The 21,721-nt window shown below is 47.3% G+C and overlaps 1 protein-coding gene across 4 annotated transcripts in view; it reads left to right on the plus strand.

Annotated features, from left to right (window-relative positions):
* Positions 1–21,721, plus strand: part of EFR3A (EFR3 homolog A) — a 1,818,520-nt gene that overhangs the window by 1,360,095 nt on the left and 436,704 nt on the right. For all 4 annotated transcript variants that reach the window (XM_069621641.1, XM_069621640.1, XM_069621642.1 and 1 more), the window contains one exon: positions 2,759–2,890. In XM_069621641.1, the coding sequence (XP_069477742.1) occupies positions 2,759–2,890 (132 nt within the window). The remainder of the gene's footprint in view (positions 1–2,758; positions 2,891–21,721) is intronic.

Genomic DNA, 21,721 nt, shown 5'->3' on the forward strand with positions numbered 1-21,721 from the left:
CTTTTCCGTCTTTATTCTGTCTTTCTTTCCCTCCGTTTTCTCTGTCTTCTCGGTGTCTTGCTCCACTACGCTGTTCCCTAACAATGTCTCTCTTTGTTTTCACAGGGATCGTTGCGATCTCGGAGTTGCCGCGCAGATGGCGAAGACCACAGTGAGTTAATGATGCGTGGAGTGCTTCGCTGTTTATTGGTGTTAATTGCTAACCTGTGTTCTCTTCCCTTTTTGTACAGGTTTCAGTGAGGATCCGTAGTGATGCGCGATCGAAGCGCTGCTTGCCCAGGTAAGTGCTTTGTTAATGCTGACCTTGTTCCTTCTCCCTTGCAGGTTGCGGTGAAACCCGGAGATGGGCGAGGTAAGAGAAGCGCAGGGTGCCGCCAGGACTCGCTGCTTGCCCAGGTAAGAATTGTTATTAATGCTTACCTTGTTTCTTTACCTTTGCAGTTGCTGCGAACTCCGGAGATGGGCGAGGTAAGCGAAGCGCAGGATGGATTCAAGACCGGTTACTTCACAGGTAAGTGTTCTTGCTCGCTAATGCTGTTCTTGTTCTTTCAGGTTATTAATGGAATCCAGATCTTGGGCTTCAGGATCGGGCCGCAGGAGAAGCAGATGAGCAGAAGCAGGACACCATGAGCGTTACGCTGCAGGAGTGCAGAATAATGCAAAGCATGTTCTGCTGTTTGGGTGTGGTTTAAATAGCCCAGGTAAAGTAGTTTCAGGCCAAGTAGTTCCCGGCCCAGCCACACCCAAAGCACTAGACCACATGGCTTGGTCCTAAAGAACTGAGCTGTGTAATAGGCCTCCATGTTGGATTAAGGGCCAAAACTGGTATTGCTTTATTCCTGATAATGAGCCTGGCGCCAAAGGTGCCAGGACTGACTCCATGTATGTTTCTGATGGAGTTTTAAGGCCCTTGGGTCCAGTGTGAAGGGCTTTAGCCCCACTACTGCCAGGCGGCTGTTATACCTGAGGGCGTCAGGGGCATGGATCGTGACAGCAGGTTGAGGAAGAGGCTGTTACAGTAATCCAGCCTGGAGAGGACTAGAGATCTAGTGACGTTGAGCTTCTGGGGGGAAGGTGAGGAAAGCCTCTAAAGAGGTGAAGTTGAAAGTGTGCCTTCTGGGCAGGATTTGAGGAGTAAAGGAGAGAGAGGAGTCAAAGATGACCCCAAGATTTCTGGCCTCAGAGGAATGAGAGGAAGGTGAGCCCAAGGAGGGTGGCCAGAGTGCAGGAGGGAGACTGGGAGCAGGTGTCCCGATAGGAAGAATCTGTCTTACTGGCATTAAGACAGAGATTATTGGAGGTGCACCAAGACTGAATAGCAGACAGTCAGGGATGATAGAGGAGGAAGAGGGGAGCTTGAGCTGTGCGTCATCCACGTAACACTGGAAATGAGGAGAGAAGGCAGAGATCAGGTGAGCAAGAGGTGCTAGGTAGATGCTGAAAAGCCTAGTCGTGAGGATAGAGCCCTGGGGAACACCACATGTAGAGAGAGTGGTGGTGCAGAAGAAGGAGCCCAGAAGCACCTGGGAAGGATGGTCAGTGAGGAAGGAGGTCAACCAATGCAGTGCCTGGTCTGAGATACCAATAGTATCTTGGAGCCACTTTAGGAGGATAGAATGGTTTACCCTGTCAACTGCGCAAGAGGGGTCAAGCAGAATGAGAACAGCAGGAGAGTTTGAGTCAGGATTTGCGAGCAATTCTTCACGGATTTTCGGAAGAGCAGTTTCTGTGCATCTGGATGCTTGCAATCCAGATTGATGGTCATGTAAACAACCAACACGCTTAGTGTGTTGGGTCAGTTGGGGGAAGATCAACTTCTCCAGGAGTTTCCCAAGGATATGTGTAGTAGAGATAGGGCGGTAGTTGCCATACACGAGGGGTCGGCTGAAGGATTTTTTAGAAGGTGAGGTGCAGAACATTTCTTGCTGGCTTATAATTCAACCCTCACGCAATCCAACTAATCGGCTTAATAGCATTAGTATCCTTAGATTCATGTTTCAGCTCAATAGCCATTGCAGTAATGAAATGCCATTCAGTGCTGCCCAATAGCTTCATAATCTTGCTCCGACCAGATTGCTTTGACACTTTTACAATTAACAATCAAGCTAGCAGACCTATTCCCTGTAACTCTCACCTCACTGCATTTTCCAAACCAGTTTTAGAAAACCTCTCCCATATCTAACATCTGCTCAAAACCAAACCAGAGGCAAACGTAGCCATTGCTGGGGGGACAAGGCTGCACCTCGGAAGACATCTCGGTTCACTCTGGCACATCCACCAGGTTATTGATGATGCTTTCTCATTATCATGCTTTTATTCGCATTTGCTTTTATGTCTTCAAATTGCCCAAATATCTATATTCTTTACGTTGTTATACTCAAGTTTTATTGTGGTGGTGTTCGATAAGAAATAATTATAATATCCTGACTCATTTGAAGTTTTATATGAGGATTTTATATATTTCTATCGAGATCTAATTTTGTGATATTTTATATTGATGAAAAATATCTGTACAACTCTCAATACCTTTGAGTCTTGGCTGCACTTTATCCGTTTAAAATAAAACTTCATTTAGAAATGCTAAGATTATACCACCCTATCTTAGACTTTTCTTCATGCTCTGCCAAGCTTGAAACTATTTTTTGAAAGCTCATGTGAAGTGGTGACATTAACTGATGTGAATGCCTAAATGAATAAATGCATGGAACTCTTACAGAAACTTTTGTTGACCTGACACATGTTTTTTTCTCTGTTCAAGGATCTGGCCATCATTAATGAGGATAACCTACCAATGTTCCATCGCTGTGCCATCATGGCTCTCGTTGCAGCTTACCTGAACTTCCTCAGTCAGATGATATCTGTTCCATGTTTCTTGGAGCATGTTAGCAAGGTACTGTCTAGTCAGTCTTCCACTTATTTTCTTGTACCCAGCTGCTAATCTCCATGAATGACTGCTCTTAGGTCATATTTGGCAGTAAAATGTGTGCAATAGGCATGGCAAGCAGCAAGATGATGGTAAAACTATGATGATAAGCAAAGAATCGTCTATCAGCGTCTGTGAGTTTGTGTCTTGTTACTGCTTTTAGTTGAGCCGCAAAAAACTAATTTTGTTAAGTGCTATGCATATGTTCAAATGAAAGGTCACTTAAACCTGAAGGTACTCATTTTAGTAAGCAAGGCAGAAATATGCAAATCACTCGCATTTTTAAACCCGTTTATTGTATTTTATTCTATATTCCTTGAATGCTTTGCAATCAGACTAACCTAATTAAGTGCCTCCTTTAGTTTGACCAATTTGCAAGTGTAATCTGTTAATAATAACTTATGTTTAACATAGTGCATGCTACTACTGCTTTTCATTATGTGGCACATAAAAAAGCATATGTTCCTATTTACCAATTTGATGGTTCTTGGCATATCGACTTTGTTTTTTATTTAAATAGCTCTATATCTTGTGCACTGTCCATAATTTAACAGTCATCGATGTCCTAAGTCATATGAATGCTTAACATAGAATAGTACCTAGCAAAAAAAAAGACAATGATTTTAATATACATCAGCAGATGGTAAAAGCAATGGTTAGCAATTATTGCTTTCAACCTTTTCGAAACCATATTTAAGTAAGACAATAGCGCACACACCCAGATAAGTGGAAAATGGGTAGAAGGATCAAACACAAGAAGCAGCACAGCAGGAATCCTGAAATGTTAGTAGTACTTGAGTAGTTGAGCATTATTTTCAAAAAAATTGATGTAGTGAAATAAGACCAGCGAGGGGCCTGATCAAGCGGTGAAGCATGGCAGGCGTGCTTCTGTGAGCTCCGGATCAGCCCTTGTCCCAAAGCCGTTCACCCTGACCCGAGGGCAAGCCAACCCCCATGGGGCAACAGTCCCCCTAATTGCAAACTGCATAGTGGAGCCTGGCGGCTATCAGATATGTGAAAGCCGCTGATTTGTGGTGGAGAGCCTCTCAGGTGCAAAGCCACCTGGTGACTGAAGAGGGCGGGCGGCTGTTGGAGGCAAGACAGCAGCGGAGAAGGTCCATAGAGTGGAAAGCAGCTGCGCAACAAAGGCCTGTGGACGGGTTGGTCTGTCGTGACACTAGAGGATTGACCCTGGGCCTCTGAATCTGCCAATCACTGAATGCAGACAGAGTGAGACCGGGGCTGGTGTGTGGCTCCACGCCCGGACAGCATCTGGAGGACTGGCCCACTGCGGTTGACATGCAGTGAGGGAGAGTCTGCTCCGGGAGGATGGTGGTGCTAACGGAGAAGGTGAGGGAGGTCCAGCAGCCGTTCAGGATGAGGCTGGGGCGGAGCCCGCCGTGGCAGGAGCCCCATGTGCGAGAGCGGAGTGGAGCCGGGTGGATGCTGGGAACCCAGCTTATGAGGATAGAGGAGAGTTAAGAGGATTCCGGTAAGAGGCTGCAGACGGTGCCAGCCTTAGTGGTGGCAGCGCCCTTGGCAGAAAAGGAACAATTTAGTGCCCGCCACGCCCCTGGTCAATTGGAGGGGGGGTTGGAGGCGCCAAATGTTTTCAATGGTGGCAGAAGGCCTCAGGCGCATTTAACAGGGTGCTGCAGCACCTTATTAAGATGATTATCTCACCACTCGTGCGCCAGAGCAGGGAGTCAGACGCTGTAATAGGGCGCTGATGCAAGTCAGAGCAGTCGGGAGAGGATTGTGTGACCTTAAAGATAAGTTTTGTGAGCAAAGATATGAGTAAGGAGAGATGGGTGACAAGATCCAGAAATTGGAAAAACGATTTCTGTCCCTGCTTATGAAACAAGATCTAGAAAAAATGTCACTGAGAAATATTTGAATTTGGGGAAAACAAAGGCAGATACAGGACTCAGAACTAGAGCGATACGTACAATATATCTTCCATCATGTGGTACGCCTCCCTGGCATAGCCGATCTACCTTTGGATCGCACTCATAGGGTGCACTTCAGAAAAAAGGGGGCTCCTCTGGATGTGCTGATGAGGGCCTCTCTCTTTAAGACCAAGGAAGAGATTATGACGGCCACCACGGGAGCCAAGACAATTGTATTTCGGCAGGCCTTGCTCCTCCTATTTCAAGAACTGGACCAGTCGACATTAGCAAACCAGAAGAGCCTCCGAGCAGTCACAACCTGGCTGCAGGAGAAAGACATAAGATACAGATGGGCCTTTGCATTCCAACTGATGCTCGAGCATGAGAGTTGTAAGGGCTGGCCCTTCAATCACCTTAGCCCAAGCTAGCCCACCACTTGAAGAACAAGTGGTTTTGTACATGAAGCAAGTTTATTGTACAATTATCCGGGGAGCAGTTGGATGGTGGTGTTGGACCAAACTAACCCAAGTATCAACAAACCACATCACTTGACATTTTAGATACATTTTTGCAACAGTTTAAACACTCCCAGATACTTATTACAATCCAACCCCCATATGTGATTGTACAGCTCATGTGTAGAAAATCTAATCTTAGGATTTGTTTGTGATGCGTCATGACATCATTATTGATTGCTAGCAATAACTGGCATAAGCCCTTTTAAACTTAATTTTGAATAGCACATTGTTCGCTTAAATATTTCAAACACTATGTAGGAGGCGGGGTAAATAGTTTGAGTTAGCAATACTATTTCATTCCCCAGTTCACTGGTTTAAATGGAAACTTCTAATCTAAATAACCGCCACTTTATTGCACATCGTACAACTGAAAATAAAATTGAAAGTCCTGGTTTCCCATTACATTAGCCTTGGGCATTGACTCACCCCTTGTTTTATTGCCAAGCCAAAACAAATAGTGAAACCCCTTTTGTCACGCTCCCATACCTCTGCCATCTGCGAGATTTATCAGACCGTAAAACCCATGTCCAGTTTCTGCAGCTGAGCTGACCAAAAAGGTTGTGGAGGTACTTATTCACCCGTCCCCTGAAACCTCACAGAATCCGTTTCTCAACAGTCAAAGTTCATTTTGCAAACAGCCCTGGATACTGTGTTTTTATTAAGTTGTAAAAAGTTTGCTATGTTGAGATTCATGAATTCCCCATGTACTTGTACCAATCTGCATGTATGTTTAATACCGGTTTTCTATACCCAGTCCTCTTCCTTGCTTTGCATGTACATTAAAACATTACCCCGACTCTTAGTTTCCATGCACTTCAAAGCACCCCATGTGTGAATCGTGTTTGTTACATTTGGTGGTTGTAACATTGTATCTTTCTGTGCATGCAAGCTAATATGTATACATTCTAGACAAACAGGAACACTAAAAGTATCATATCCCATCCATAATTAACTACACTCGATACATATGAAAATGCAACATCGCGCCCAGTTCATCACCATCCCCAGTCGGCGCACGCAACATGAATCCCTTGTAATCATGACCACCACAACAGGGTCGACAGTATGCCAAAAGAGGAAGAAACAAGAGAACTCTGATGCACAGTGAAGAGCCTGGGAGGTACGATGTTGAACCCCTGCAGAGGAAAGACAGGAGAAGCCCACAGGGTAGGAAACCAAAAGTGGGTGGGGATGGGATGCATACTTGATGGGCCTCTCCCGCTAAGGACATGGACGTCACAACAGGAGTAAGATGGCCCTCAGGAATACGACTGAGGAGGAATCTGGAAATCGACCATAAGGGAAGGGAGAGGTTGGGGATAATGAGAAATGTGCAGGAGAACCTGGAGATGTGGAGGGAATGAGCAGGGCTTTAGGCAAGAGCAGCTATCATGAAGGGGTATTGTGAGACTGTAACATGGTTTGCAGCAGGATGGATATGGTCTAAAAGAGTTTGTGTGGCTTGGCAAACAAAGGGGACTGGTTGTGTGGAATAGTTCGGGGCGCATTAGGTATTGGGTATCCTGGAATAGCGACCCAGGAATGTTACTGATAGTCACACTGTTTTTGTGAAACTGGTTGTATATTGGTTAGTATGGTATTTGTTCTTGTGTTGCAACCATTTGGAACTTATTTTGTGTACATTCCATTTTTGGAGTGACAACAACTCATGACACGAAGCTCAGTTGGGCAGATCTGACACTATGGTGGGAGCTTAAGGGACCTAAATCACATGACTAGGAATGAGGAGAAGGATGTACAGGGGTCTTGAGATTATGGCTAACCTACATTGCATTACCCTAAATGTTCAGGGCCTGAATTCCCCCCTCATCCCCAAAGAGCAAATCTATCCTCCGCAGACTGGTTGGGATGGTTGCGGGGGTATCATTTTTGCAGGAGCCCCACTTGATCGCAATCGAATAATGGCATATGAAGAATACATTATTCCTGTTTGTTTTTTCCATCGGGAGGTGTGAAGAGAAAGGGGGTGGCAAAACTGATTTACAGGGATGTTGGCTTTCACAGGAGGGAAGAATACAGGGACCCTGACGGTAGGCTACTGATGGTAAAGGGAATGCTCAATAATAGGTTGACCACATTTGTATCTCTTTATGTCCCCAGCGAACATCAGGATTGATTTTTCAAACAAGCTCTCAAGAGCATGGTGTTTTTTAGTGAGGGGGAAATGATAATTGGCAGAGATTCTAACGTCATAGTCGACTTCGAACTGGATAGGTCTTCTCTCATCACCAAGGCAGACAGGATAAATCAGTAGGCATTAGGAGAATTGCTCTTCAATGATGGGTCATCAACGATTGATCAGCAGACTGGCCAAAGTCATTCAGGTCCTGCGTTAGTGTGCCTCGTAGACGGGGGGGAGTACGAATTAGCAGTTAGAGGTTACCAACACATTATTCCACACAAGCAGTAGAACTCGCTGCATTGATTGAAGCAATAAAAGCATCATAAGGGTGTCCAGTAACAATATAATCTGATTCAGCGTACATCTCATCCACAGTACATTCAGGGTTGTCCAGATGGTGAAGGAGAGGGTTCAAGAGTGCCGATGGGACTCCTGTGCATCATGCATCATTGCTAGAAAGATTAATGTATGCTTTATCCCGCCCATCAGTAGTAGCAGTAGTGAAATGCGCCACTCACATCCGGGACACAGACTTTATTGCACTCTGTAATGATGTGTCATGATGCCCGCTCCCGGGGAGCCAGTTCAAGCCCTGCGTCCCCGAAAGCGGACATCCAGTCCCCAAGGAAGGACCCAGCAACCCCATATAGGGGCCCTTTGGACAGTGTCCTGGCGCCTATGGCGCCAGGCTCATAAAAGACATCAGTCCTGGCGCCATAGGCGCCAGGCTCATTATGGGAGTCCTTGGGTGCACTTACCTGATGCAGACCATGCTGCAGGATCCCGGCCTCCTTGAGGCCTGAAAGGAACTACTTTACCTGTGGGACGAATTTACCATCCGGGCGTGGTCGGGGAAGGATACATACCTGATTGGAGGAAGGATACATACCTGGAACTTCTTCCAAGGCTATTTAAACCCCACCCGAACAGCCACACGTGCTTCGCGGTATTCTGCATCTAGCAGCTGGACGCTCACCGTGTCTGCTCCTGCATCCGGACTTCTGCCACGCCTGCCAGCATCCTGGATCACCTGCAAAGGAAGAGAAGAAGAGAACAGAAGATGGAAAAGTCCTTACCTGCTAAAAACCGCATCCCGGAGACATCTCGCCGACAATCCTGAAAAGGAAGACTTTAATTTAAAAGCTCATCGCATCGATCGCTGCAGCGCCGCATTCCACTCACCTTTACAGGGCGCCTCCATGTTCAGCAGCGATCATCCAGATTCGCAGTCATGCGCCAGCGCCTAGGGAGAAAAAGACCAGAACAAAAGGTGAGAGAGAGAAGGGAATAAGGAAAGCTAAATCTCCATGTTAAGACTTACCTGTTGATTCATTCCCTCTTCATTTCGGGTCCGCGCCGCATCCTGGCATTTCCGGACCCCGGCCCCTAAGGGGAAAAAGAGACATTAGCGTTAATGAGCGAAAAAAAAGACATTACCAAAAAACGCTCATTAGAGACTTACCTGATTTCTACAAGGATTTCACCTCTCATCTCGGGTCGGTGCCTGTTCCCCGGCATTCCGTAGCCCACCCCTATGGGGAAAAAGACACTAGCATTAGTACATTAATGCATGGACACAAGGGGAACCTCTTATCAAAAACTTACCTGGAAGCCAAGCAAGTTTGGTTCTCACCAATCCGAAAATCCAGTGAAGTAACTGGATACCAACGCGCCCCTGCATCAGAAGCAGGATGGAGAGCTCGTCCTTCCAGACCCTAAGGTGAGACGCTACGAGAAATCACAGAAGGGTTTCGAGGAGGGTGAGAGGGGAAAGTGGGAGGCCGATTGCATTACCCCGCAGACAGTTAATCCCCTATTTTCGCCCACAGAAGGATACTTCTGCGAGCCAGGCAAGCCAGATTCGGGGGCCCAGTCCAGTCCGTCTTCCGAACCCTGCGTATCACCTTAGAAGAGGTCACAGCAGCGCGAACCAGGCCAGCGCCTCCGTGGGAGTCAGGTGAGCGTAACATGATGCCGCAGACAGGGCCACCAAAGAAGTGCCTATTTAGAAGTGCCGGACATCACTGCATATCCTGAGGTAGTTCTCCAGCATGGGGTCTGGCATGAGTTCACATGCTCTTGAATATTCCACGTCGTCAGGCCGGGAATCCTCTGTAAAAAAAAATAAAAAAAATAAAAACTGTTTCACTTTCACTTACAAACTGTCTTTCTCCTATAAACCAATCGCTGAGCTCTGGGTCATAATGCCCCAAGCGAATGACTGCCCTCTCCCTAAGCACCTCCTCTGGCAACCATCTTCAAATGTTTACTGCACATTCAAGTATTGGGAATCCTTGTGTTTCGCTCCGAGAGCTTTTGTACGTTTTTGCGCTTTTTCAATAAATAAATGACTATTTTGAATAAATAGCTTTCGCTCCTTTGACCCGCAAGCGGGGATCCGTTTGTCGGCGTCTTTCAACGACCCGCAAGGGCAAGAATCGTTGAAAGTTTAATCGAAGATTCCAGAAGGCCATCGGGCCTACACTGCATGCCAGACCCAGACCATGTCGGAGGAGGAGGGAGGCAGGCTCCCTCTTCAAGCTCTGCACCAGCTGCGGATTGAGGAACGTGTTTGTGGAGGACAAACACTCCCAGTGCCTCTATTGTGTCCATCCGGACCACAGAGAAGCGGATTGTGAGATCTGCCATGGGTTCTCCAAGTGCACCGTCAGGGATAGTCATAGTAGGTTGGCGCATGGCTCAACGCCAAGACCTCTATCCCTCTATCCCATACGGCAAGCAGAGGCATGCCTTACCCAGGACTGGCCGGTCCGAGGAGCCGGCTTCTAAGTCCTTTGATGGCCCTCCATCCGTGGGTGCCCAAGACAAGGCCAAGCACCGCAAGTCCGCCGTGCAAGCTAGTCCCGCTATAGGTCAGGGTGCGTTCATCTTCGCCATCTGCCTCCATCTCCAGTCATCACTCTAGCTCCTCCTCAAAGAGGAAATCTGGTAACCCAGGGAAGCAGCGGGAGAAGCCAGAGAAGACCAAGGCACAGGGAAAGTTGTCCGACCTTCCCCAGAAGGTCCAGGCGAAGTCATCCTCGACGATCGAGCTGGTGGCGGCCGCCCTCTCGAAGGCGAAAGGGGCTGACCCAGTCCAGGAGGCCCCAGTGGCGCCCAAAGTGTCCCGAGGCGAGAGGCCTCGGCCAAGCCGGCGGAGAAAACACAGAAGAAGAGGATGCAATCCCTAAGCCTGAGACAGACACCTCAGGATGCAAAAGGGGCAGGGGTGGAGGCCCCAACTGTGCTCCAGGTCACAGATGTTTCTTCCTCGGACGAGGAGGACCTGATGCCTGTTCACACAGTCCCAGAGGACTTGGGGAATGACGACGACGGGAACGCCGAGGAGGATGACGACAGCGGAAACGCCGAGGGGGACGGCGGCAGGAATGACGACGACGTGGATGCTGAGTCCAGCAAGCCAACCCCCTGACCAGCCAATTTCATGCCATGGTCGCCCTAGCTCTTCCAGCTGACGCCAGAAGAGACCCAGAAGAAAGACCTTTACCAACAACGTGAGGCCAAGAGGAAGACAATTCTGGGGGTGCCTCTCCTCGACGACGTTTGGCATGAGGGCCTGGCACTGATGAGAAACACAGCCTCAGCCCTGGCGAAGAGGGATAGGCTGGAGAAGTAGTACTGTGTGCTGGAGTCCGCACACAAGTGCCTTCGGTCGCAGCCCTCCCCGGACTCAGTGGTCTCGGCGGCAGCGAGGAAGAAGTCTTCCTCATCTTCATCTTCCTTTCCCCCGGACAGTGAGGGGAAGAAGTTGGACGTCATGGGTAGGAAAGTAATTACTCGGCAGAAGCGACGACAGTCAAGGCAGTGAATGCACTTGCGATCCTGGCAGCTATGGCCGGGAGCTGTGGTATAAAACGGCCCGCTGCTGGAATTTCTACCTGACAACAAGCCGGTTGAGGCGCTTGAGATCCTCCAGGAGGGTGAGGTGCATCGGACCATGCCATCACGGTGGCCCTGGACATTGTGGACACTGGGTTCCGACAGATGGAAAACAGTGTCTGCCTACATCATTGTGGCTGGTTGAAGGCCACCAACTTCCGTCAAGAGGTCCAGAAGAGCGTGCAGAACATGTCCTTCGCCGGGCACACCCTCTTTGGGAAAGCCATTGACAAATCATTGCAGTCTATTAAGATGGAGACGGCCCGTGCCCTGATCACTCTTCAGCAGCATTTTCCATCCTTTCGTACCTCGGGTGGAAAATCTGGCAGATCGCCGAAGGGGTTTGGCAGAGGGTCCTCCTCGACACCGTCGCACCCGTTGAGTCACACGGAACCCATAATACCCATCTTTTTTTAAAGACACCCCTGAGAGAGTACAGGAGCAGGACTCCGGTCTACGATGCCCTTCTACATTTACTCTGCAGGACAATCAAATGCCTATAGAAATTTTAACATTTGAGAAAATGGTTCTTAAGGACTTATTTAACCTCAAATCGTCTAATAACAGATCTCATATTAAGCACAATTTGAGTACAGAAGAAAACAAAGCCCTTGAAGAACTAGCTTCCAATGATGCCATTGTGATTAAGCCCGCAGATAAGGGAGGCGGGATAGTTGTCATGACTAACACCCAATATCTGGAAATGGTAGTTACTGAATGATCCAACAAGCTATAAAAAATTGAAAAAGGATCCCTCGAAAGACATCAAAGCAGTTAAATATATAATCAGGGAATTGATCAAGCAGTTAAATATGCTTTTGATCACAACTGGATCACAGAAAATGAATGCGATTTCTTAACAACTAGCCAGGGTCGCACTCCAACCCTTTATGCACTTCCTAAGATACACAAAAACACAACAAACCCCCCTGAACGTCCCATAGTTTCAGGCTGTGGAACCCTATTTGAACCACTATGCAAATTTATTGATTCATTTCTTAAACCATTGAGCACCAAAACAAGTACCTATCTACGTGATACTATGAACACCATTCAAATTTTTGAACACCTTGAATTCGATCCGAGCAAACATATTTTAGTCACAATGGACATTACTTCTTTGTATACCAGCATTCCCCAGGCACAAGCATTGGAATGCATGCTGGAACTGCTGACAGAATCCAATACCCAACAGACAGTGCCAATCAATTTTATTCTAGAATTGATGGAAATAGCACTATGCAAAAACTATTTCGAGTTCAATGGGAATTTTTTCCTACAGATAAAAGGCACGGCTATGGGTGTGGCTTTTGCACCCAGTTTGGCTATTCTCTTCATGGCAAAATTTGAAACTGAACATATCCTTTGCGAATCCAACCCCTTCCAAAAATCAATCCTATATTGGAAGCGTTACATAGACAACATCATTTTTATTTGGGAAGGACCAGAAGATGAACTCTTAGAGTTCTTTTCCTGGCTCAACCAGATTGATGCCAAAATTAAATTCACACTTGAACATTCCAACAACCAAGTTATTTTCCTTGACCTAATCATTGGCATCAAGATGGCCAGCTTAAATGCAGCCTACATAGGAAACCCAGTGCCAGAAATACATTATTACACTACACAAGTGATCACCCTCGGCACCTCAAGGACAACCTCCCATACGGACAGTATCTTCGCGTTAGAAGGAACTGTACCGATATCCATGATTTTAACCAACAAGCGGATCAACTGGACACTAGACTCCGAGAGAGAGGCTATCCTAAAACCCTCATCAAGAGATCTAGGAAACGGGCAAGATGGACGGATCGTACTCTCTTACTACTAAAACACCACAAACGGAGAGCAACAACATGACCTGTGTCCTTACACACGGTACTTTAGCTTTTCAAATTAAGAAACTCATCTTAAAACATTGGGACATCATTAGACTGGACCTTCCGGAGGAACCTTTACCCCGGTTTGCTTTTAAAAGGGCTCCCAATATTCGAGATAAATCGATGCATTCCAGCTTTAGCAAAAATCCCCCAAAAACTCATCTATGGGACCTACGCTCAGTTAAGGGCCATTACCCATGTGGCTCATGTAGCGTTTGCCCCTTTACAAGAAAAATGAAAGATTTCAAAATAAATGATCGGTTATGGACTTTTCCTAACCTGACAAATTGCAAAACCAAAAACGTGGTCTTCTGTATTCAATGTCCGTGCGGATTACGGTATGTTGGCCAAACCAGCAGAGTGGTGCACATCAGGATTGCGGAACATCGATCACGAATACGATGCAAAATGGTCTCGGCACCCGTGGTCAATCACTATATGACTACCAATCACTCACCCAATGATGTATTGTGGTGGGCATTGGAAACAGTCAAAAATTCCACTAACATGCATAAAAGTTTGTTGGATAAGGAGGCGAGGTGGATTTTTCGATTGGGTACTCATGTGCATGGTCTAAATGAGGAATTTATCCCACCCTTATAATGTGGCTACACTCCTTTTTTGACAACCCAGCATCTGACACTTGAACCTGCTTAGTACGGGCTTTACTTTCTTTTGCACCTTTTTTTTGGTTTCAACACAAAGTTTCCAAGCTATTCGAACACCGTTTGAAGCTTTTCCTCATTCATTTTAGGACGAGCAGTCTGTTTTAATCTTCAAGGTGCTCTTTCACATTCTAGCTGAGTGGGTTTACCACACATTAGGTAGACCGCACTTGTAGACTCACGATGCGTACTCTTTCGCTTCATTTCCTTTGCAGTGCCCGGCTGTTTTACGTGCCTCGTACACTCTGAGACTCTTCGTCCGGTCTCTTTTCCCAGGCCTTTGTTTGCCCTGCTAGGTGTGCTGCATATCAACCACTTGTGATTGGCTGCACAATGCAAGCCAATCGCTACGGAGGTGTGTCAGCCTGACACGACCTCGTCAGAGCGAGGCTTTCTACACGCTACGCGTTATCTTTTCTTTTGAAGCGTCATCACACTGCCAGCCCTCCAACACTAGCTATTCTTCATTCTTTGCGCTTCATACATTTTGAGACTCTGCGTCCGGTCCCACTTCCCAGGGCTTTATTTGCACGGTTGGGTATGGTGCATTCAAACCACTTGTGATTGGCCGCATAATGCAAGCCAATCGCCTAGGGGGTGTGTCAGTTTGATACACCCTCGTCTCTGCAAGGCTTCTCATACGCGACGCGTCGCCTTTCTTTCGAGGCGTCATCACGCTGCCAGCTACAACATAAGTTATGCTCGCAGCCCAGGCCTCTCTGCCAGACGCATGCAGCACTTCTTTTGACCACATCGGTTCCGGCTACACATTCACTCGCCCGTCCGAGTTGACGGTAAGCTTCTGTGTCCGTGATACTTTTTCTTTATGATAGCATTTTACTTTTAACGGGCTTAGTAAATCACTTCTTTTTTCTTTTTCAAAACTCAGACACTCCGTGCACGTTTGAGCATAATGCATTATTTTGATGAGCTCTTTTACTCAGATGCTCTCCAATTAGTTACGGATTGTTGATAATTTCAGCCACTCTTAGTAATTATGGTGTTTTCTCTGTTCTGCCCCCTTTCTTCCCTCTCTCTCTTTGCACAGATCAGGTATTCATTACCGATCATCGTCCCTTTATTGGACATCTACTTGCCAGCTATTCGTGGCAGTTCTTCTCTCAGATGTCACGACGTGAGAATTCGACATACCTTTTCATTCAGGTACATTCTTTTATTTTCTCACCATTTTTTCTACCTTTAATGCTTCCCATGGCAGATTTGGTAAGCTTCAAACACTCATTTGAGCCAATTCTCATTTTATTCAATTCTTATATCAATTGATTTTTAGTGATGATTCATCTCTATCCTTGCTGCATCAGGCTCCACCCTGAAGTTGGGTTTTGCGTCTAGAAATTCTGCCTTTGATGAATTCCTCCCACATTCATTTTGGGTAAGGTTCCCCTCTCAGGTAGTTCACAATCAGTAGTCTGATTAAATTTACAATTGTTTGGCCTGAACGGTTAGGGCCCTAATACTTAATAAACCCTTGTCATGCGTTTGAGAGACACATAGCAAGTCACAGAGTCATTTCTGTGTATTATTCCATGTACATATTCATTATGTGATGGATTGTTTTGTCTGCTTCCCCGCAGGGAATATCATCAGTTACTCAGCCCCAAGGAAGGCGGTTTTTTAAAAAGGCCTTACAGGTGGCCCGCCGAAACGTAATAGTGGTCTCATCTTGTTGAAACTAATTTCCTTGTCTGATTTCTTAAAGACATAATTTGTGTTTGAGACCCTGAATCCTGCACTAGAACAAAGTGTAATGTTTACGTAGGCAGACCTGTATTATGTATTCACATTATTTTTGCACAATTGGCAGACCTGCACTACCAGGAAGTTGCACCTGGTTGTTTTTATGCACTCGTTCCAGGCATACTTAAGTATTTGTTCTAAGCACAATATTTTCTGCATATTTCTGCATGATAAACTTTTGTTCTAATCATAATATTTCCTGCATATTTTACATGGTAAACTAGGTTATTTACCATAAAAGCTGATCCCTCTTTTCTTTCTGCATCTGTTGCAAATACCTCTATCACATTCTTGTCAAAAGTATAGGAATTTGTGTATTTGTTATATGTATTTACTTTTGTCAAATAAAAAATGGTAACACATATATTTTTCCCAATAAGTTGTGTGTGATGTGATTTTGCATTGCTTTGTGTCTCTCTTGGACAGTTTGGGTAGTTTTAAGTTAGGATATCCATTTGTTGGATAACAAGTTAACTAAAATCAGTAGCTTTCTTCAAATTTATTCTGTACAGCTTGTGTATTTTTTGTTGCAAAGGTTTGAGACCCCCTCACTAGCTGTACCACATTTGGGGCAATCCCCTTTTCTTGTTCAGGTCCTCCTCGTACCCTCCCGGTCCACTACCAAAGAGGCCTACAGGGGCGGCTCCAAGGCTTTCGGTGGAGGTGGCTGATGTCATCGCTCCCAGGGCAGCACGCAGGCCCCGAAGCATGATTGACCCGGACAAGACGTCGAGTCCCACCCATGCACCCCAGTGGTAGGCTGGCTGGCGGGCTTCTTCAGTGAGTGGAAAAAGATCTCCACCGACTGATGGGTGGTGGATGCTCTCACCCACAGACACACTCTAGAGTTCCAGCAGAAGTGTCCGCGGATACCACTGGTGGCACAGCAGGAGCAGCACATCACTCATCTCCTGCAGGAAGTACGGACCGTGCTAAGAAAGGGGGGATAGAGCTGGTTCCAAAGCGACTCAGGGCCTCCAGAGTCTACTCCAGATACTTCTTAGTAAAGATGAAGATCAGGGGCTGGAGGCCCATTCTAGACCTGGGCGGCTCAACAAATACCTCAAGTCTCAAAAATTTAGGATGGTCACGTTACAGCACCTGCTTGCCCAACTGGAGGCAGGAGACTTCTTGTCATTGCTGGATCTGGCAGACGCATACTTCCACGTCCCCATTCACGAGAAGCATTGGAAGTTCCTGCGCTTCGTAGTGCAGGGAAGGCTCTACCAGTACAAGGCCCTTCCCTTCAGACTGAAGTAGGCCCCCAGGGTGTTCACGAAGTGCCTGGCGCCAGTGGTGGCCCATCTGCCTCTACAAGGGATACATGTGTACCCGTACCTCGATGACTGGCTCATCCATGCCAAGTCAAGGGAAGTAGCCACCGAACACACGGAGAGGATCGTCTGGTTGCTTACGGATCTGGGGGTCTTTGTCAACTATCCAAAATCCTGCTTGATACCATACAAGAATGTGCTATTCCTGGGGGTCAGGCTCAACACGGTCTCCTGCCTGGCGGGCCCCTTGGAATAGAGGATAGCGGCCATGCTGGGTAAGGTGCAATGGCTATTGGTGCTGAAGACCGCCATGGTTCGGACCATGAAGTCGCTGCCCGGCATGATGTCATGTATTTACCTGATCAGACTCTGCAGGTTGCAGATGCGATCATTCAGGATGCGACCCCTTAAGGAATTCCTGGACGCTCGGTGGATCCAGGTGTCCGGAAGCTTCGCAGACAAGATTGTTCTCAAGGAGGAGTTCCATCGAGCGATAAGGTGGTAGGGCGTGTGCCCCAACATCGCCTGTGGCATGGAGTTCCAAAGCCCCCCATACCAGGAAACACGGTGAATATGGACCCTTCCCTAGAGGACTGGGGAGTCTGTACTGGGCGTCTCCATGCCAGAGGCTTGTGGCTACCACAGGAGAGGGATCTCCACATCAATATCCTGGAGCTGTGGGCGGTGTTCTGGGCCCTCAAGTCGTTCCTTCCGTCCCTCAAGGGAAAGGTGGTGAGGGTCTTCACGGACAATACTCCCACAATGTTCTACATCAGGAAGCAGGGGGTACCAGATCCTTGGCGCACTCGAGAGGCACAGAACTTGTGGCACTGGGCCATCGCCCAAGAGATGTTCCTCATTCCTTTACACATGGTGGAACTCGAGAACACCATTTCTGACTCCCTCAGTAGGGAGCTACGCTCTTGCCCTGAGTGGGAACTTCGACAGGATCAAGTGGACAGCCTCTTCCTCAAGAGGCAGACCCCAAATCGAACTGTTTGCGACGGCGACGAATTCCAAATGCCAGAGATTTGCCAGCAGGCTCCACCAGCCGAGGAGCATGGGGGGGGGCGCATTTTCCTTCCCGTGGGAAGGCCTGTTCCTGTACACGTTCCCTCCGTTGCCTCGCCTGCTGCGAGTCATCAATCAGCTCAAATGATGCCGATGCAGGATGATCCTCATCGCCCCGGGCCAGAGCGTCGTCGACTCGTAAGTGCTACGGGCACAAGTGGAACCCTTTTGCAACATGGTGCTGGATGCAGAAGGTCAACCGTCAGTGGGTCTGGGCTCTGCACATTCTTCTGTACTCGTTGTCCTTGTCCAAGGCGGGGCTGGCGCCCACCTCTATCAAAGTGCATCTAGCGGCTATCTCCCACTACACCAGGTCTCCAAAATGGTCTTCTCTTTGGTCCCACTGTCTAGTGAAGGAGTTCCTCAAAAGACCGTTTCGATCATTCCATCAGTGAAGGCCCCTGCCCTGGCATGGGAACTCAACGTGGTACTGACAAGGCTCATGGGTGCTCCCTTCAAGCCTATGCATCAGGCCCCGCTCAAGTTCCTTTTGTGGAAGACTGCTTTTCTCGTGGCCATCACCTCTGCCAAGAGGGTAGGTGAGAGCCAGGCCCTTTCTTGCAAACAGCCGTATCTGACTTTTCACGACACGAGTGGTGCTGCGGATGCACCCCTCTTTCATGCCTAAGTTCCATCGGAATTCCACGTCAACGAGCCTTTCGTTTTGCCTGTATTTTTTCCAAAACCTTTGTCGCCGGTTGAAAGGGCTTTGCGCTCGCTGGACATGGCTTGTGCGCTGAAGTTCTATGTGGCATGCACAAAGAGTTTCCGTAAGACATCTCAACTATTTGTGAACTTTGGTCCTGTGAACCATGGGAAGGCCTTGTCCAAGACTTCCAGCTCCAGGTGGCTCTCCGGCTGCATCACACACTGTCACCAGGTGGCAAACCGACCGCTGCCCGGCCGTCCGATAGCCCATTCCACCAGAGTGATCGCTGCAACAACGGCGTTCCTGTCTGGTGTGCCCTGCTGGACATCTGCAGAGCTGCTATGTGGAGGTCCACGCACACCCGCGTTGACAAGGATTCCAGAGAGGAGTCCAAGGTCGGCCAAGCAGTGCTATGCAACCTGTTCGCTTGAAGGTGAGCCTGTTCCGGAGGTAAGAATAATTGCTTCTCTTGATCCTTGCCACCTCCTGTGGTTGTGTAATGTTGTACTGCTATATATTCTTTATTAATGGCCATGTGAATCCGTGCCAGACCCCATGCTGGAGAAGGAACAAGTTTCTTACCTATAACTATTGTTCTTTAACATGGTTTGGGCATGGATTCACATGCAAACCCTCCCTCCTGCCCCTCTGCGGCTCTTCTTGGTCATACTGCCACTTTATGTGCTGCCAAATCTGAAGGTGGCTGCCAGAGGAGGGGCCTAGGGAGAGGGCAGTCATTGGCTAGGGCAGTATGACCCAGAGCTCAGTGACTGGTTTATAGGAGAAAGGCAGTTTGTAAGTGAAAGTAAAACAGTTTTTTATTTTTACCAAGGTTCCTGGCCTGTCAGGGAATATTCATAAGCATGTGAATCCATGCCAGACCCATGCTGGAGAGCAATAGTTACAGGTAAGTAACTTGTTTCTTATACAACAATTGCAGTTAGCAGTGCCTTATACACCAGTCACTCAGATAATTGAATTGCAAGGTCAGGCACCCCAAGAGGAGAAGGATTTGTGGGTGAAACGAGGGTGCTCACGGTCACGGACAGATCTTATCTGGAGACATTACAGGTAAAGTAGTAATGCTGCAGGAATTGCTTCAGCAACTGCATTACCCAATGTATACGTTTAAATGTTATATTGCAGCAGATATCCAGGAGTACTGGTTTGTCCCCAACATTCAAGAATATGTTGATAAATTCATGGCAAATTGCACTACCTGCCACCACTACAGCACCGGATACACCCTCAGGATGTTGCGTGGCACATTGCCCTGTCCAACAGGACTCTTTTGAGAGCTCCACATAGATTATGTGGATATGATTACCCTCTGCAGTAACTATCGTCGTCTTGTTGTGGGTCCATTTTCTAATTGGATTGAGGCGGGCCCTTGCGCACAACCAGATGCTAAATGAGCAGCGAAATCATTAGTACACAAGGTCTTTTTCGCTGGGGGATGTGGCATCCTGAAGTAAGAAAATAGGACCCACTTTTCCAACAAATTATTTAAAGAGATTACATCCCTACTAGGAATTGAACATAACTTGTGCTCGATTTAGCACCCTCAAGCCAATGGGATTGTGGGATGCCTTATTGGTTTATTGAAACAGAAACTGTCAAGGTTGTGCCATACGCTAGGGAGAAACGCGCTGTATTGTCTTTCTGTCTCTGTTCAGCCTTAGAAACCAGCCAAGTCAGGACCACCACTTGTCCACACATGAGATATTGATGGGGAGAATGATGCAGACACCTGCATGCACTGCATCAGATACACTCAGGGAAGCTGAGATTTTGTGGAAGGAGTTTCAGGAGTATTTAACTGAACTCCTCCCCATCAGTGTACCAACTGCTCGCTAAGAGCCTGATGAGGTTGATTTACTGGTCCCAAGACTCCTTTGACAAGCTTAAAGTGATCCCAGAACAGTTCCATCTCTTCACAAAGACAGAAGCATTTTGTACCTCCCTCCTGGTACCTGGCATCCAAACTGCAGCCAATGCAAACTGGTTGCAGATAAGATGGTAGAAGATGCTCCAGATAGCGAACCAGACCGAGCAGGGTCTCAATTCAATCAAAACAGAATTGCAGGTTATTCATCTCATGATACTCAAGAAGCAGTATGTTCTGGGTTTACTTGCGGCAACGGAAGGGGGCGTGTGCAAAAAGTTAGGAGCTTCTTGCTGCACATACAAACCCCCAATTGATGCAGACAATGGATCTTTAGCCCTCCACAACTTGTGGATTGTCATTGAAAAGGAAGTTGAAGTGAGTGCTGAAGACTGGTTCGATTCGATGTTCTCATGGACCCTGTCTGGGTTGTGGATAGCCGTAAAGGTGCTGGTTCCTATTGTGGTATTTATTTTGTTGTAATGTTTGTTCCTGCCAAGTGATTCTATGGTGCTGCTCCAAGACGCTACCTAAGAGTGTGATGATGATGATGTTGGTGTCCATCGCAACCCTAATAAAACACGTGTACACACAGACCTGAGAAGTGGAAAGGTGCAATAGAGCACAGAATGGTAAGAGGTAGAACAACCAGTTGGTCCCCCGGGGTCACCGTCTTATCCCGCACCTGACCCAGAAAATTATGTGGACCATTGGTTAGATTTGGGGTTGCTGTATGACGTGTACCCCAGAAGAATATTCCCGGTTGGGGGAAAAGCTTCCATCACATGTGCAATTGTCAGTGTCCAAAGACAAAGATTATAGAAGACGGGGAAACGCCTGGATTAGTTAATGAAGTATTAACTACAGGGGGGAGTGTTGGGATGCAAGTGCAATGTCCCAGGCAGGTAAAGTGATTTAGACTGCGCAAAACATATTAGCAGGTGGCCTAGTGCTAGCATTTCTCGTTGGGAGCTGCAGAATGCGCATGTATCCATTTGTAGTTTGCTTTGTCGCCACATATAGAAGCACCATATAGCCAAACGGAAAGAGCAATAATGTATTCAAGTTGCGGTTGCATAGGCTAAAGATAGGGTGATGTATTGTGCATTTTGCAGTAGTATCTGATTTATGGTCCAAGAGATGTGCTAATAGGTAGCTGACATAGG

The sequence above is a fragment of the Ambystoma mexicanum genome, chromosome 5q, assembly GCF_040938575.1.
Source record: "Ambystoma mexicanum isolate Mex_15411 chromosome 5q, UKY_AmexF1_1, whole genome shotgun sequence".
Classification (NCBI taxonomy): domain Eukaryota; kingdom Metazoa; phylum Chordata; class Amphibia; order Caudata; family Ambystomatidae; genus Ambystoma; species Ambystoma mexicanum.